General features: G+C 38.6%; 1 protein-coding gene across 6 annotated transcripts in view; it reads right to left on the reverse strand.

Annotated features, from left to right (window-relative positions):
- The window catches only part of RPS6KA3 (ribosomal protein S6 kinase A3), a 98,696-nt gene extending 88,409 nt beyond the window's left edge, over positions 1-10,287 (reverse strand). Inside the window, exon 1 of one of the 6 annotated variants that reach the window (XM_023532341.1) lies at positions 10,261-10,287. Coding sequence is in view for 2 of the 6 variants with exons in the window: in XM_011363034.2 (XP_011361336.1) it covers positions 9,779-9,847 (69 nt within the window). In the remaining 4 variants the exon portion in view is untranslated. Of the gene's footprint in view, positions 1-4,283; positions 4,325-9,778; positions 9,912-10,260 lie in introns of those variants that run through there. The other 5 variants (XM_011363034.2, XM_011363032.2, XM_011363033.2 and 2 more) reach the window with 5 other exon arrangements.
- Between the last annotated feature and the right edge of the window lie 7,892 nt (positions 10,288-18,179).

The following is an 18,179-nucleotide window of genomic DNA, read 5'->3' on the forward strand; positions in this document are numbered from 1 at the left end:
CAATGAGATACCACTTCAGACACAGTATGCTATCATGAAAAAGAAAGTAACAAGTGTTGGTGAGGATGCAGAGAAACTGGAACCCTCATACACTGCTGGTAGGAATGTAAAATGGTACAAGCAAGTTGGAAAACTATTTGGCAGTTCTTCGAAATGTTAAATATAAACTTACCAGATGACACTGCAATTCCACTCCTAGGTACATACCAACAAGAACTGAAAACGTATGTTCACATAAAAACTTGTATATGAATGTTCACGGCAGTATTACTCTAATAGCCAAAAAGTGGAAACAGTCCAAATGTCCATCAATTGATGAATGGATAAAGAAAATGTGACATATGCATACAATGGAATATTACTCAGCCATAAAAACGAATGAAGCACTGAAACATATTATAACATGGATGAACCTTGAAAACATTGTTAAATGAATGTCAGACACAAAAGACACACATTATGATTCCATTAATATGAAATGTCCAGAACAGGCAAATCTATAAAGACAGAAAGCAGATTATTAGTCGCCAGGGGCTGGAGGAAGGAGAGAATGGGGAGTTACTGCTAATGTGCATGGGATTTATTTCTGGGGTGAAAATATTCTGGAATAAGATAATGGTGATGATTGCACAACTTTGTGAATAAAACCCACTGATTTGTATGCTTTACAAGGATGAATTCTGTGTATGTAAATCACATCTCAATTTTAAAAAAAAAATTAGGGCTATTTGTCCTAATAGTTTAAAAATCCAAAGCGGGGAAAAAAACCACCAATGATGGTGGTTAACTTCTCTTTAAATTTCCTTTTCTTATATTGTAGCAAGATAATTGCCAACTTTTCCAGGCTGAACCAGATCCTGTATTCTGGCACTCTGAGGGAGTGTCAAATAGATGTTTCTGAAATGATGCAAATATAAAAAGGTAATGATTGATGAAGCTGCAATTAAAAAACAAAGCACAGTTATTCAGCATACACCTAGGTGTTTCTGTATGAAGAGTTGTTAGGTAACACCTAGGCAGCCCCCCTTTTCTAAATGCTACAGTTTTTGTTTCAAATGTTCATTTGTAAGACAGTTGTTCAGAAATCTCAAAACATTTTCTCATACAATATCAAAATTGGTGTTTCTCAGGTCAGCTCACAAAAGCCTATTTAACCCACAATGTATTTGGAGAATAATATCATTTTTCTAATTCTACTTATATATTCCCGTAAAACATCTACTCATACAAACCACCTGGAACCTTTCTCCCCATTGGAGAATTCAAATAGATTGAATCACTCACCTCAACTTAAGCAGGGCAGTGTAGTAGAAAGTCATGGAATTTATAATCTGTGAGACTTGGGTCTGAATCCCTGCCTCCTTCACTTACTAGCTGTGTAACCATGAGCAAGTTACTTAACCTCTTTAGTCTTCAGTTTCCTCATCTGTAAGTTGAGGATAATTATGTCTACCTAATTATGTCTACCTCATTCAAACTGATATACAAAAGTGTCTAGGCAGAGGGGGCATTCAGTAAATGTTTCCAAGATGTATCAATTCTCTTTCCAGTGTAAATATAGCACAGTATAGTGAACAGTGCAACATCTTTTGATAGCTAAATTTCCCCAAATTTAAAGAGAAATGTCACTGTAAAACCAGTAAAGTTGTACAAAGTGCAGAATGGTGATTTGCAGGGCATGTACCACCTAGAAGGGCTTAATAAAATCTTCAGGGTAGGAGAGAGACAAAACAAAGCTGATTAAATGTAATTTGAAAAAGTATGTTAAATATATTTTTTGTTGAGAAAAAGCTTTAGCCTAATTTCAATATACAAATAATAGAGGGTAGAACTGAAAAACACTGGTGTAGAAAAAAGGGTTCAATTTGTATTAATCCTATAATCTAGAACTGCGCTGTTCGATGAGGTAGGCAATAGCCAACAGGTGACTAAACTTAATTAAAATTAAAATTAAATTTAAAATTCAGCTCCTTAGCCACACTAGCCACATTTCAAGCACTTGATAGCCACATGTGGCTAATGGCTACTGAATGATGCCGATCTAGTTTCTTTTTTCTTTTTTTTTTTAAGCAAAACTTTCCTATTATTTTATATTGTTTTCAGGTAGACACCTCTGTTCCTAAATGTGAAGAGCTGAAAGAACATTCTGGTAACTAAGGTTTTGGTATAGGTTCTACAAGATTTCTAAAGTTTTCTCCCAAAACACTGCACTTGAGATATACTTCAATCTATTAAGGTCAAAATGATCTTTTGCTTCAGGCTATCATTTGACATCTGCTTCTAACACATATCAAATGACTGAACCAAGTTACCTATAACAAGCTTTGTGGACCAAAGGATTAGAGGCCAAGCTCACAGAAATCTAGATGACCAGGTCATATTTGAAGATGAGATCATAATCATATGTAGGATTGTAAAAATCAATTTACATGGTGGATAAAACATAATTAGTTTTTAAGGTATGTAAGAAACCATGGATATATTAGTTAAGATGGGGAAATCTGATTTAAGTTATACTATTGCTGTAATTCTATTTATACCAACAGAGGTTAAAAATGAAAGGAAATATAAAAGCACTTTCAGATTTACACGTAAGTGTAGGATATCTAATATTCAGGAAATTAGCTCTATTTCATGGGGGAAAAAAAACCACACACACACACACACACACAAACCTAAAAGACAATGTGAAGACCTGACTCCAGGTGGGGCAGTAGGCTAGCTTTTAATCTTGTAGCTGCCTGTTCTTTAAGTTCATTCACTTTCTTTTCTAGCTGACACCTTCAGGAGAGGAAGGTAAATATGCACAGTAGGTAATGCCAGTAACTGAACTATTTTGTTATAGTATGTTGAGGCATAAAATCACTGTTTATTAGTAGGTAATATGCCCATTAAATACCCCTGACTCCAGAGGTATGTGTATATGATGGGCAGAGATAAGAAAAAGGGTGAGGACGCTATTTTACATTGCTTGGCAAGCTGTAAGTGTAAATTTTTTTAAAGATTAAGTAACAACATTCCAAAGTTAAAAATGGCTGCATCATAATATCATTAACCTTAGCTATCTGTTTTCTAGTAACTGAAAATTAGAAGCAATTAATTAAAAAAGGAGAAAGGGGAGAAGTAAACAGATTGACAGCAGCATAAAGTAGCAACTGCTACAAGAGACTGTTTAAAAACTATGAATATTAGAAGTTACAGAGTCGTATGGGCTATTTAGTAGGGACAATTAGCTTGATATTAAGGTAAAGTATGACCATTTTCTTCAGAATACTGAATAAAGAGTTTAAACTTTGATTTAAATTATATTTAAAATTTTAGTCCACTATTAAGATGGAAACTTGTACAACTTAATTTAAAAATATTTCAATTTAAAATGAAACAAAAACTCTTGACAGTTTTTAAAGAAAAAGCTTTGATATAGTCAATTAAACATAACAGCAATTTCCAGGCAATACCGATCATATTACTGTAGCTACTAGCTTTCCAAAATTGTGTCCTGCAAAACATTTGTGTCCTTTGAGACTTCAATAGATGGTTCAGAAAAAAGGGGTTCTGACATCAAGTCTCAAATGTGGTGGGCTATATTCTTTTTGCAGATTTATCATGTGCAACATCATCTTAAAAGTTCTGAGAAGTTATACAGTAAAGACATTAGTCAAATCTTGTTTAACTCCACAATTCACAAATTTATTTGATCATGCCATGTTCTTTTGGGTTTTTTTGGAGAGGAAAGACGGTTGCTGGAGCACAGATACACCTGTAACACGTCCAGAGACTTCTCAGTTAAAATACTGTAAGTACTATTTAAAGTTCCTTAAGTGTCAATACCACATAATGGACCAAATCCAAATGATTATATTTCTAGACAGGAAAACCCAGTTACTTATGGCATATTCAAAAAACCAAAACAAATGTGTTTGGAGTAATGGAGAGGGAGGTGTGCCACATTAATTTGTCCCTATAAATGAAATTAACAGAACTAATTGATCCTAAAATATAAAAAGGCATACACATTTTGTTTTGATATGCTTTAGAAAGTTAAAACTCTACCCACTGACATTATATGTTGACTTTATCCATTTCTTCAGGGACACCCTTCCTTCAAGAAGTTGACATACAGAATACACCATATTCAATTGATTACATGGCAACCATCATGTATAAGATACACTATTTATCTTATATATTGCTCAGGGAAAACCCCACTGCTAATTAAACAAGGACATGCCATGGACTGGGAGATGCCTTCCAATTTGAGCAATGTTGAAATGTGAACGTACTTTCCTTTCTTCCTTCTTCCACACATATTCTTCAAAATGTTCTTTATCTGTTTTCCCCCTTTAAAGACAATAATGAAGAGGGGAATAATACAAAAAAGGACAAGATTGAAGAGATTTCTGTTCACCTTACCCTTGTAATTATATTCAGATATTATAATGGCTCTTTTTAAACAGATCAATCAAACGAATCACTTTTAATTGTTCTGCTTGATTCTGAAAAAATTACCCCAGAGGAAAAACAAAGAACTTCCTCAGACAGTTCTGTTAGAGAGATGATTCATTATAACTATTATTTATTAAACACTTAAACCATGTACTGAATCAAGTGCTTTACATATATTATCATTTCATTTAATTCTCACATCACCATGAAGTAGATATTATTTCCATCCCTATTTTACAGATTAGGATGTTGTAGCATAGAGACATTAAATAATTTGCATAAGGTTACAAAGTTATTAAGTGGCAGAGCCAGGACTCAAACCCAGGTCATTAGGGCTTCAAAGCTCATGTTAACACTTTGCCATACATCCAAATTAACCCACAAAGTGCCTTCCAAATTTTAAGGAGATAAATAAACTGAAATACTTAATTGCTATTAACTAATATATTTCCTTAAAATAAACCAAATGTATTAAATAGTTATGTTCTATATGGATATATTTTACCCTGAATCTGTTTTATAAAATGTATATATATGGTATATCTGTTTTGTTAACTCGACACATTTTACTTAACGGTTAAGATTTACAGGTGTTTTATCTTTGCTTTTATGTTACTTGGTATTAAATTGATAAAGTGCAATATCTGAGATCTGATAATGTTCCAGATTACTGATATAGGAAACTGTCAACTCTGATGGGGGGACATCTAATGCCAAGTATTAAAATGCAGCTGCTTTTTTTTTTCCCTATTATGTGAATTGGGAAATGAGATGTGTTTTATATATATATATATATATATATATATATATGTATATATATATTTGCACAATTGCATTCCAATGCTTTAAAACTTGTTATCCACCAAAACACATACACAACTGTGCACCACCACACTCATGCATTACCAAGAAGAGACCACCAAGATGTCACTGTCATACACTGTAATCTGAGCTACTGGGTCTAAAGCATCCAGTCTGCACTAGAGAACTGGGCCACTTTATATCACCCATCATTCACAGTGTGGCAGATCACATGTCCCTGAGCATAGAACTCTAGAGCAAATCTTGTCAATGATAACACAGTATAAATTTTTTAGCGGATGATAATTTTTTTTTAAATCTGTAGGACAATTCTTTTGCAATTTGGACTTCCGATAAATGATCTGCTATATTTTTGATCATTCTATAATTTACCGAATGTCGTATCTTCAGTTAAGAGTACACATTTCAATTATGCCATTCTTCTTATATAAAAACAGGATATACTCATTGTGATTTTCAGAAACATACAAAAGAAAAGGCAAAGTGTGCCTATACTTCTTTCTTTAATTAGATAACTTTACCTCTTTATCTTAAAATTTAAATGTACCAAAGAAGTTTCCCATTTTGGATCAACTCCATTAGTACAGGATCAAGCTATCAAAATAAAGAAAACTTTCCTAAATTTTAGTTTAACAAAGACTGACATCCTACATTATAATCACTGAAAACAATGAAGTGTTCAGTAATGTGTCACAGTTACTCGACAGTTGACATGTAACAATACCTGTCCTCTCCTCAGATCTTCACTTGGGGGAAAGAAAAAAACCTGAAAGGTGGTAAAAATGAAACAGGAAAAGGAAAAGAAACTTAATAAAACATTTTTTTTTTTGCAAAATCAATGATCAGACTTTTAATATTTTTCCCTATAGACGAAATATAAGAAACCTAATATTCATAGAGTAGAAATACTACAGAATCCGATATAATCTTTGAGGTTAAAAATGGCTGCACATTCAGTGAAGATGGTTTCCAACACTAGGGTCTCATTTTTTATAAAGTATTTACGTAGTTACTATTCTTCAATGCATTATGAGTACCTGTTATTTAAAGGAATTCAAAGTGGCTATTTTTATACAACACATTTCTATAAAGCAAAAATAACCTAATTTTATTTTTGAAAACTGTTCATATTTAGCCTTACTATCATTTATCCTTACTCTACTGAAACTGAGAAAAAAAGTGTCACTTTAGGGAATGCTTATGATCCAGTAAATGTTGTCCCTGACAGCAGTGGCAAGGAATTTGTAGAACAGAGCAGCCACAATTCTTTGAAATCCACCTCCTGAACAATCAAATATTCAAGAACATGCTAGCATCTTTAAATAACTCATTAAAGAGTTTTGAATTCACCTGAACAATTTAGGAAGCTATTTTGTTTTTAATCTTGTACTAATCTTGACTTTGCTTACACAGTACTTCCTCTATTATCCTAAATTTGCTTCTTTAAACATTCGATCTTGTTCTAACCTATCATGTACTGACCCATGTTTGAGTTCAACCACAAGGTTTTTTTGCTGTTTTGTTCTGAGCACCATGAGACCCATGCCAGGTCTTAAGGAAGGCCATGTAAAAAAATGAAGAAACTGCCTGTACTTTTGGTGAAGTACTTAGGTCTTATTTCAATGCAAGATTAAAGTGATTCGAACAGAGATAAGATTAATAATCACTCTATTCTTGACCTTCGTAATTCATTCAGGGGACATCTACTGGGTCCATAATCTGTATGTGCCAGGCACTGTGTTAAGTGCTGAGGATACAGAAAAAAAAACAAGTTTCTGCTTTCAAGAGTTCCACTTGAGATGAGACCATAACTGCAAATTCCTATAGAGAACAGCCCTGAAATCTTTTAGCCTGGAGAGAAAAATTTTGATGTACTTATGCAAGTAAATGACTGTTTTTAAAAAATGAATTCACTCTGTTAAAATACAATTATTCTCTTCTACTAATTTACTGGGGAGGAGGTGGTATAATAGTAAATATAATATTAGGTCCAATATTAGACTTCTGAATGAAAATTCTCAGCCTTTTTCTTACTGGCTTCAATATTTTAGAATTTGTATCAGAAGTAATTTATTTGAAACAGCTGTACAACCAAAGGCAAAAAAATATCTAAAGGCAATTTGTTAAAACCTACTTTTAACAAATCTAGGCAACACTGACTCTGTTTGACATATCTCATGTCAGAATATCAAGAAAATTCTTTCAAAATGGTAAATTGTGTAATATTAACTGCCAGGTTCTGGAAACCATGACAGTAACTGAAATAACTAGGCTTTAATAAATGAGACCTCTTATAGTACCATAATTGTTTCTGAAAAATACATGACCTCTAACTACTGGTTTATTTATTTATACCCTGAATTTTTCCACAAAGGATTTGGAGCAGCTATCCTAATATAAAGCAAAGCACATGACTTATATCCACCTGGCTTTGAATTACGGCTCTGCCATTTACTATTTATAATCTTTGTGCCCTTAACTTCTGAGATTCAGTTTCTTAATCTGTAACAATGGGGATCATAATCCTACTCTGTTGGGTTATAGGGAAGATAAAATGAAACAGTATATAGCATAGTATCTGGCATATAGTAAGTGCTAAATAAATATCAGTTTTGTGGCTTCTTTATCCATGCTATACAGGAAAAGGATAAGGTGGAATTTCAAGTGATTTTTTTTTACACATTGATACGTGCCAAGCAGAAATGTGAACTGATTATGAGTTGTAAATGTTAATGTTTGCATCTAAAAATCAGCTGCAAAGCAAATTCAATTTCTTTCCACAAGGTCAGCACTTTGAGAACATATTTTATTAATCTTTTAACTATATTATTTAACAGGAAAAAATTCTGAGGGAAAAAAATGAAAAGAGCCCCCTGGACTACTATTCTTCACACTATCCATTCAAAGGATGATTAAACATTCTAAATATGATTTTCTTATAAAATTATAGTATTAGTCTGGCTAACATAATTTTAAATGAAATTCTCGTAATTCTGCCAATCTTAAAAACATAAATTTCTTTTTAAAAAGTAGGTAACACATATCAATGTTTTTTTCTATTGAAGAGCAGCGTTCAGTTTAGGGTTTAAAAATACGACCCAAGTCGCAAAATACTAAGCATCAATCGTAAGCAGTATTACAACTCTGCTTGCGTTAAGCAGCCCAAGTAAACATTTTATATAGCAGTGGAGGTGACTAGGAAAAAAATTGAAAAGCGATTTGAATTGGTCCCCCTCCCCCTCCGTTACACCCGAGAATGCAAGGGTCCCGCATCTCAGATCAAACTGAGCCTCGGTCTTACTGACGTAACCAGTAACCCTATCCACCTCTCACACTGCGGAGGCTGGCAGGGCAGCGGCTGCCGCCAAGTACACCACTCATCAGAGCCTGCCCCATTCCACCCCCGCGTTTCAGTCATGCTTTCCAGAAATGGGGTCACTCACTCAGTAACTATTACACACACGCAGCCTATCATCCTGTAATCCCCCAAAGTCCGCTGCGGGGATAGAAGACAGCAAAAAGTCAAGAAGGAAGAATCACAGACGCGCCACCATCAGGAATTGATTTTCCACTCGGAGAATGGGTCTTGTCTGGGTTATTTTCGCAGACCCCGAGTTGGTTCTGGGACTGGGGCGGCTGAGTAAAGCTCGGTGCTCTGGTGTGTCCGGGGAAATCTGTTTTGCCCTGTTTGGGTATATTTGGGGTTTTGGCACTCGGGTGGGTGTCTCAGGGACGGTTACCAGATCTCGGGCAAGGAAAACCCGAAAGCCCTTTTACGGCGGCCGCTGATCTCCTTGAATATCATCCTCTCACCTCCAGGGACAAGAAACTCAAGTTAAACTCGCAGGGACCGGGTCCTCGAGCTCAGCGATCTCACAATCGGGGTTGCGGGGTGGGGGGGATGGAGGACCTCAGGCTTCCACTTTGTCCTTTGCAACAGCAGAAACCGCTGCGGCAGATGGGAGGCAAAAACCCTTGACTGTCCTGCACCCCTAACCCGACCCCACAGGTCGCCACCCTTGCCCTGGGCCGTTCCTATCCCCGCGCGTCCGTCTCTCCGAAGCAACCCGGTCCCTGAGCCGGACTCGAGAGTCCCCGCTCCCTAATGAACCCAATCCATATCCCTCGCTCATCCCCTCAAAGCCACCGGGGTCCACAGAAGCCCCCAATCAGGCAGGGCCAAACTTCCCAACTCTTCGGCGGCCCCCGCTCCACCTCCCGCTTCCCCCACGCAAAGTTGATTAAAATCAGCTTCTTGCAAAGCCCCAGCGCCCACTCCAAACCCCACGCGCCACCACACCACAGTCCCCCGAGCGAGGGAGGGGAGGTGGGGGTGCGGGAGGGAGGAGCAGAAGGGCAAACAGACCAACCTCAACGACCCGAAGAATCCTGGAGCGAGGGGAGACGCGAGCGGCAGAGGAAGGGGCCAAGTGGCCAGCTCCGGGGAGGGGAGCCAGCCCGCGGGGGCGAGGGGAGGGCGCGCCGGCCCCGGCCGCCGGGCTGCACTCACCTCCGCACTGTCGGATGGGCTCTCCACAGCCATCTTCTGCCACGGGTCCGCCAGCTGCGCCAGCGGCATCTTCCCCCCCCGGCCCGCCGCCTTCACCGCCTCCTCCCTCCCCGCCCGCCCCGCGGCCGTCCCCACTCAGTCGCCGCCCGAGCCCCACGGCAGCGGCGGCAGCAGCAGCAGCAGCAGCAGCAGCAGCGGCGGCGGCAGCAGCAGTAGCAACAGCGGCAGCGGCTGCCCGGGGGAGGGCTCGGCGTCCGACACCGACCCTCGAACACCGCGCGCCCGCTGAAGACGCCCGCGCGCCAAGCGAGAGCCTCGCGCCGCTGCCCGGCACCGGGTCTCGCCCCTTTCTTCCTCTCCTCCTTCCGCCGCGGAGACTACAACTCCGCCCCCCGCCGCGGGTTCCCGCGCCCGCTCCCAGTAGAACAGCGGCCGCCGCGCGCTCCCCCACTTCCGCTCACAACATGGCGCCTAAGCGATACCTGTCTCTCAGAGCGAGCCTTAGCCACCGCCGCCACCGCGCGCACACCCGAGGGCGGGGCTTGTGAAGACACGCCCCCGGCCGCCACGCTTTGCTCCTCCCTCCTTCCTCGCCCTAGCCTCAGCTTCTGGGCCTCGCCTACTTTCAGGAAGGGCGAGCCCCAGAAATCTGGGGGCGTCAGCGGGAGGCTTGGGAAAGAGGCGAGAGAAAGGCAGGAGAGGCGAAACGCCGGGAGCCTTTAACTATCATGGGTCCAAGCAGGTCGGAGGCTCCTTGGAGATGTAGCGAACAGTGGTCCCCACCCAGCTGGGGAGGGAGATGAGAGAGGCTCAGGAGGCACAGTCCGGTGCCAAAGACCCGGAGAGCGGGCGTGGGGTGTCTTTTCGGCCTGACTCCTACGTGAGTGCGTGTGGGCGCGCCGAGTCTATGGGCACACCCCATAATGTCCGGGACCGGTCCACCCCAGGATCACACGCTGTGCATTCACCTGCCCCCCCACACACCCCTCACGATGGGGACACTGAAGGCTTCGTGCCTGGGAGCTCCCTCGGGGTTCGGCTCTCGGTTTGATTCAAGGTTCTCCATATTAACGATCCTGTGTTATATTTTTAATATTTTGAATTCATTCGTTTCGCATGAATCGTTCTCTCCCCCTCGCCCCGCTGCCCCGACCCCCGCCAAGTCCTCAGAGCCCTCAGGCTTCAGCCTCGACCCTTAAAGACCCCCACTTCTGGCTGCCTAAATCTTCACAAAGGAAAAAACAAGAAGGTTCCTTAATGCTGCCCGAGACTCTCGGCAGACGTTGGGGAATTATTCTAAAATATCTTATTGGCAGGAGTCCGGGGTTCCTGCTCCTCTGTTGACTTTAAATAAAAGATTAGATTAAAAAAATCAGCAAGGCCGTGCGTGGAGGAGGGAGAGGGAGAAGTTCTAACTCCTCCTCCTGCCCAAGATAGGGAAGCCCTGGGTTGAAGAAACCCAATCCCAAGACTGCGTCGGCGCCCAAGATGACGGGGAGAGCGTGTGGGGAGAGGCCTGGGCGTCTGGAGAGGGTCCTGGGAGGTTGGGGATGCGACTCTGTGTGCCCCGCTCCAGGTGGCGTGGCAAACTCGCTGCGCCCGGGCAGAATTGTGTAAAAGTCTCTGGGCTGAGTGGAAAGGTAAGGCAGCCACTAGCCAATAGCCCTACAAAGAGAAGGAAAAAAGTAAAGGAAACTCTCCAGGCCGGCCAGTGCCTTCATCCCCTCAGGCCTCTGCCAAGGCGTCCCGGGCCTCCTACGCCCCGCGACCACAGCGCGTCCCCCACTGCGCTCCTAGAACACGCCTTTTAACAGCTCTGTTTCATCATCCCGGAACCCAGACACCTGGAGAACCCTAGCCTTCCTCCCGAACGCAGGTGTGAGGATGAGATTAGAGCCCCACACCTAGCCGTCCAGGGGCTGCGCGGGCGGTGCAAGGATTCTTGCTGGGCCCAAGAGAATTAGGTATTGGGCTCTTTCTGCGGCCTTTGCCGGCCCGCTCCTTTGCACAGGCCACCTGAAGAGGCTCCATCTGTTTAGGAAGCCCAAGGAGGCAGCCGGAAATCCTCGCTGTGCGCTCTCTCCCGCAGCCTTGGACTCAGGGGGACAGCTCAGGGTTGAGCAACATGTGGGCAGGCTCAGCGTGGTTTGGGGATGAGGAGGATTTAGCTCGTGATTTTGTCATCTCCCCTGACATGCTTGATTCAAGGGCTGCAAATCCAAGCCAGATCCTAACTCAAATAATTTAGCAGCACCGTCTCCGTAATTCCTGATGTAAAACTAGCTTGCAAAAGTTTGAAGATAAGGAGTTGTGTATTGTTTTGCATTTGTGTACAAAGTGCCTAATTTATCTTTCATTTATATTGCAAAGCCACATAATTCCTTATACAGAAAAGAAGTTGGTCAATTTGGTTAGTTTAAGGTAAATTACCCCCCCAAACAGTGATCAATTATTCCAATTAACATTCTTGCGTTAGAAAAAACATAGGTAGTTGAAAGAAACTGTTATGTATCTAACACAGTCCAGTGCTAATTACTCCACTCAAAGGATAAACTAACCTTTTTGAAATAAATCAAATTGTTTGTATATTGAAAAGTTGATTTCAGTATCAACTTCTATTCATTTCTTTTTACCTTGAGAACTAGAGGAATAACTTTTAAAACAAAGTTAATTGATCTGCAAAAGTAATGTGAACAGTGTTCACATTGCAGGAATTGAGCATTAAATAAACTGCTAATAATGGGCTAAAGTACCACTAGCACAGCTGTCTTACACATAGGATCAACTTGGTAAGTATTTGTGAACTGATTTAGAAAAAACACTATTATCCTTCCTTTTGTTCCCAAAGAAAGCGAATTTTTTCTTTTGGTTAACAATAAACCTTTTTCATTTTTTTTCTTTTATTAAATCTGAGTGTGGTGCAACCATTCTCTTTGGCTCGGAGAATTTGGGGAAATAAAATGAGGCTGGGGAATTTTTCTTGTAGGTGGCAGCAAAAGGAGTTATTTGAACACAGAAGCTGATAGTGCCCTGAGCAGGATTACTTTTTTTTCCCTGTTTTTTTTTCCTGTTTAAGAAAGAAAAACTCTAAATGTAGTTTGTCAGAATAGCTAGCTGCCTCTAGAGTTCATGTGCAGGCTAACAGGTAGCCACGAGCCACACATGGCTTTTGAACAATTAAAATAAAGTTGGCTGGTTGCAATTGAGATGTGCTATAAAATGTAAAGTTCGCACCAGATTTCACAGATTTAGTACAAAATAGAATGTAAAGTATCTCTTTAATAATTTTTATGTTGACTGCATAGTGAAATATTTCAAACATACTGAGTTAAATAAAATATTTCCTTAAAATTAATTCCACCTTTTTTTTTTTTTTACATTTTATATGTCTGCTATAAGATGTATACTTACATATGTGGCTTACTTGTCAAGATTGGCATTACAGTTCTATAGGACAGTACTGCTTTAGAACTTTCCTTTAACACCGAGCCTTTTATGTAGTCTTTTTTTTCCTTTTATGTATTCATACAAGTATTCCTAAAATGTGATATCCTCACATTATGACACCTTTTTGGGCTCCTGGGTGCAAAATCAGCAGAAAGGCTGATTCAGTTACCTACTGATTCTATGTCCCACCCCTCAACATACATAAATCTCTCAGTCAGAACCAAAATATTGGAAAGTTATTACTTGAAACTACAGCAAAGGGAAGCAGCAAACCTCAGTCGAAAATATGGACTAGATTTCCAAGAAATCATTCCTGATGTATGACAGGACAACCAGATTTAACCTCCTCTGTCCTCAACAATTTCCTGCTGTAATTATAACCTTTGTATACAAGTTTAAATGGGCATTTACTTGACAAAATAACATTTGTTCAAAAAATGGAGTTACATCAGTCTGGAAAAGTTACAAGATGACTAACTATGGCTCATGGCACAATCTCTACCTCACATACATCCAAAATCCACAGCTCTTCTACATATAGGTTTGTCACTACTATATAAAACCCATAAAATCTAATCATCATCACCTCTTAAAAAGCTTTTTCTCTTTACATGATCTGAAGCATATTTATTTCTCATACAAAAAGAAATAATTACTAGAAACTATTTCCAGAGAAAAAGAAAAAGCTTAGGCTGAAATTTTATCTCCTGTAAGACAACAATGAAACAAAATATGTGGTAACATATCTTTTATGTATATGAATTTTGTTTTTTCTCTTTAAAATTTCCCAAATAAAAATTATTAAGAATATTTTCCTGATTGATACATATCTCAAGAGACAAGAATTTCTACATCTATTTGAGAGTATTCGAATTTTGGGAAATGTAAGGATCTTCTTTAGGTTCTCCTCCAGATATGAGTTGCATATGATGAAAAATGCTAATAAAATCTATAAGAAACTAAGAAGACATTCTATGATATAAACACTTGAAATATTTACTTTAACATTATTCCTAGTTAGGCAGTATGAAATCATGATAAAAGCAGAGCAAGGCCTGTGTCCAAACTCCAGGTTCCTCCTTTACATCTATAAGCTTCAACTCGAAGGCGTAGAACAGGGTCTGGCACAGAGTAGTTGCTCAATAAATATTTGCAGAACATGCTTTGTTTTCCTCACCTGAAAATAAGAATAATAATAACCACCTTGTACAATGTTGGGAAGATTAAGTGGAGATAATGTCTGTAAAGCATTAAGCACAATGTCTACCACATAGGAAGCACTCAATAAATGGAACTACTGTTATCGACTTTAGAAAGGGAGTATTCCTGCATGCATAATGTAATTTGAATACTTCACTCTTGAAAGTTATTTCTTTCCATTTGTTGTGTGAGCATTTTATTATGGTACAATCTATTTCTTTAAGACATTCTTGTGTCACACACACAAAAATAATACTGAGTAACTTCCTGTGGAATTCAACAAAAAAGCATGTAGAGTAACTTACTGTTCTGTTTTTCAAGCCACATATGTTAAAATGCAAATGATTACAGGTCAATTGCCTCATAGGCTATGATCAAAACTTTGTTTATGTAATGCTCAAAAGAAACTAACAAATGTATGATTCAAAGTTAACATTACCTGACTCATATTTATGTTGGGATGATGGGAGGAACAGGGAAGTATGGAGGAGAGGTCTGTGTCAGACATGCTTTAATGTTTTCTTTTATTGGTTTCCAAAATGTTTACTCCTTAGAGGTGTCATTTTGTTTCAGAGTTGTTTGAAGGGAAAGAATTATGGGGCTTTGAGACTTGACAAGGAACTGAGAAGCCATTCTTGGAGCTTTAATAAGCTACTGTTTTTCTTCAGTTTTCATTTTACTAGGATGGAAAAGACCCACTAAATGTTCTTGTTTATAAACACTTATTCATAAGAGAGAGATAATACATTAAAATTTCATTTTCAAACTGATATTAAAATGGCTGCCATAACATTAATCAAAAATCATAGTATACAGTATTCCTTCAGAGGATAAACATTCCTGTTTTATAACTATCAATTTAGTTTGGTTGGTTAGAGCAGTGGTTCTCAATTTTTTTCAGTGCACAAACCATTTTGAAGCAGAAACCCAAGGACCACCAGTTCCTACTCATCACTGTGCAAAAAACCCCAAAAACTTTATGGAGCTGTTGTTTTAGAACATGGCTGTTATTGTGGTTATGTTTTTTTTTTTTAAGTCTATATTTGTGCTTTTGAATGTAGATTTGAGTCTGCAGCTAGAAAAGATACTTCAAAAAATATCCTGACTTTTTTAGTGACTTGCATTTAAGACTAGCCCATAATCAGATCTCTGTTGGGGAAATGACTTTGGGAAAGCTATGGAATCAAATGGAACCCTATTCTTTGACCATCAACTGAACCCAAAATCTCTATGCTTGGGAAATCTTCAGCTTTAATCACAAAAATTGTGTGAATGAGGCAATGTCAAGTCAGGTCTGTTGCTGGAAAAACTGGCTGTAGATTACTAGTATCATGTTTGTTAATGAAGTACATTTTCATCAAACAACACATTGATTATGATTTCAGTAGCTTATTTTTAAGTCACGTTCCTGGTAACCAGGAAATAAATACTTTGAATGGTATAACTATTAAGGAATTCCTTCATTAAAAAAGAAATCAAATTTAAATAACTCACAATTGCCTGCTAAATAAGGGATGGATTCTATTAATTCTATTAAATTAAATTTTAGGGAACCCCACTTAAGGAATGTATACACAAATGCTGAGTTCATGTGTAAGCAAGAATAAACCAATTGGAAGTAGCATTGGCAGTTTTGGACACTTTACCGTCTTATATAATGATAATGATGTTGACAGTAACAGCTTGACATTTATTGAGTACACACTATGTGTCAGGCAGTATTATAAGAGTTTCTCATGTATTAATTTCGTTAATCATTATTGCACCCCTAAGAATACTAAATATATATTAATAGCATTTAACAGCTATTGAGTACTTGCAAACTGTTAAACAGTTTATATACATTATCTTGTTTCATTCTAACAATAGGTATTGTTAGCAAAGCTAGTGTTTTATCCTGATAAAGAATGAATGTTTTTCACTATAATTAATTCTTTCAAAAAAATTTCAGGAAAATGCTTTGGGAAAATGTATCATAAAGTACAACTAAGTACTTAAAAGTGTCTTTTTAAAATCGATCTGCATGTCATATCATTTTCTTAGTCTTTATTTTATTTCACCTTGGTGGAGACAGCAAGAGACTGTGAAAGTCATTTTGAAAAAAAAAGAAAATAAATTTCAGTTCCTCCAAAGAGCAATATAAGGCTTTTGAAAGGATGCTAAAAGAGATAATTTTCAAATGAAAACTTTCTTTTCCATAGTTCATCATGAGTCTTTAGACTACTGTTATGGATTGAATTATGTCCTGCCATAGCTGTCCTAACCCTCAATACCTAAGAATGTGACCTTATTTGGAAATAGGGTCATTGTAGATATAATTAGATAAGATGAGGTCACACTTGAACAGAGTGGGCCCCCAATCCAATATGACTGGTGACCTTATAAGAAGATGGCCATGTGAAGATAGAGAATTGGAATGATGGATCTACAAGCCAAAGAGTGCCAAGGATTCCTGGCAAGCCATCAGAAGCGAAGAAGAGGCAAGGACTTAGGAAGAGGCAAGGAAGGATTCCTCTTCAGGTTTCAGAGGGAGCATAGACCTGCTTCCACCTTGATTTTTGACTTCTAGCTCCTAGAACTGTGAGCAACAAATTTCTGTTGTTTTGAGCCACCCAGTTTGTAGTACTTTATTATGGCCATTCTAGCAAACTATTACAACCACTGAGAAGATTTTTGCTTATACACTTGCATAGCATTTTTCCCTTCTGAAATCACTGTAGCTACTATTAACAATATCCTAAAATAGTAGGTACATCTCTGTAAGCAATAGGGAAAAATAATGATAGAGAGGAATTTGGAATATGTTTAAAAATGGATAGAAATAGAGCCTAGAATTTAATTTCTTCAGGTGAAACACTTAATGCTAATAAAATATCCTTGACTTTTATTTTTAACTTTTTTATCATCAGAAAGCAATTGTTTATTATCTCCTGACCATTTAAACTTTATTCTCCTTATTTTTATTTATAGATCTCTGGAATCCATGCTATTCTATATAAGCAATTTCCCCATAGTATAGTATGCACTCACTATCATTTATTAGACTGAAGTGGAAAAAAAATTATGCTGTAGCTTCCTAAATCTTTCCTTCTGTCTAGGAGGTCCATGTTGGGGCCAATTTAGTTTTTCATTTAGACAGTAACTTCTCTCTACTTCTCTTCTTATATTTCTCAAGGTGGTTTGGGGCATTATTACTTACTTGGATCATCAAATTAGAAATCTGGGGTTCATCCTGTCATCCTACCATACTCTCTCTTACCCCATCCTCCTATATTACTTAACAGTTGATTCTGTTTTCTAATCTGGATTCTGTCAAACTCTCCTACTCCATTACCTCCACCAGATTTCAGGCCCTCACAATTTCTGGCCTACAATATGACAGATCCCTTTAGAATCTTCCTGGCTTTTACCCATTCTCCACACTATGGCTAAAGGGTGATTCCTAAAATTGTGTTCACCCCTTGCTTAAAACCCACAACAGCTTTCCTTGGCTCAGGATAAAATCCCAATACCTTTGCACAGATGCAAGATGCAAGCCCTTTCCCCCAGCCTTCAATGGCAATTAAAGAGAAATAATCAAGGATTTGTCATGACTTTTCTTGTATAAACTGTATTTTAGGCCAACCATATAATATTAGTTGATGAAAGTTCTTTATAGAAAAATTCTGGCTTATAAATGTAGAAGGAATAATAGACTTAGAAGAACATAATGAAAGAAACTTTTAAAATCCATAAGGAAAGAACTGATTCAGGT

The sequence above is a fragment of the Pteropus vampyrus genome, unplaced genomic scaffold (assembly GCF_000151845.1).
Source record: "Pteropus vampyrus isolate Shadow unplaced genomic scaffold, Pvam_2.0 Scaffold81, whole genome shotgun sequence".
Taxonomy (NCBI): domain Eukaryota; kingdom Metazoa; phylum Chordata; class Mammalia; order Chiroptera; family Pteropodidae; genus Pteropus; species Pteropus vampyrus.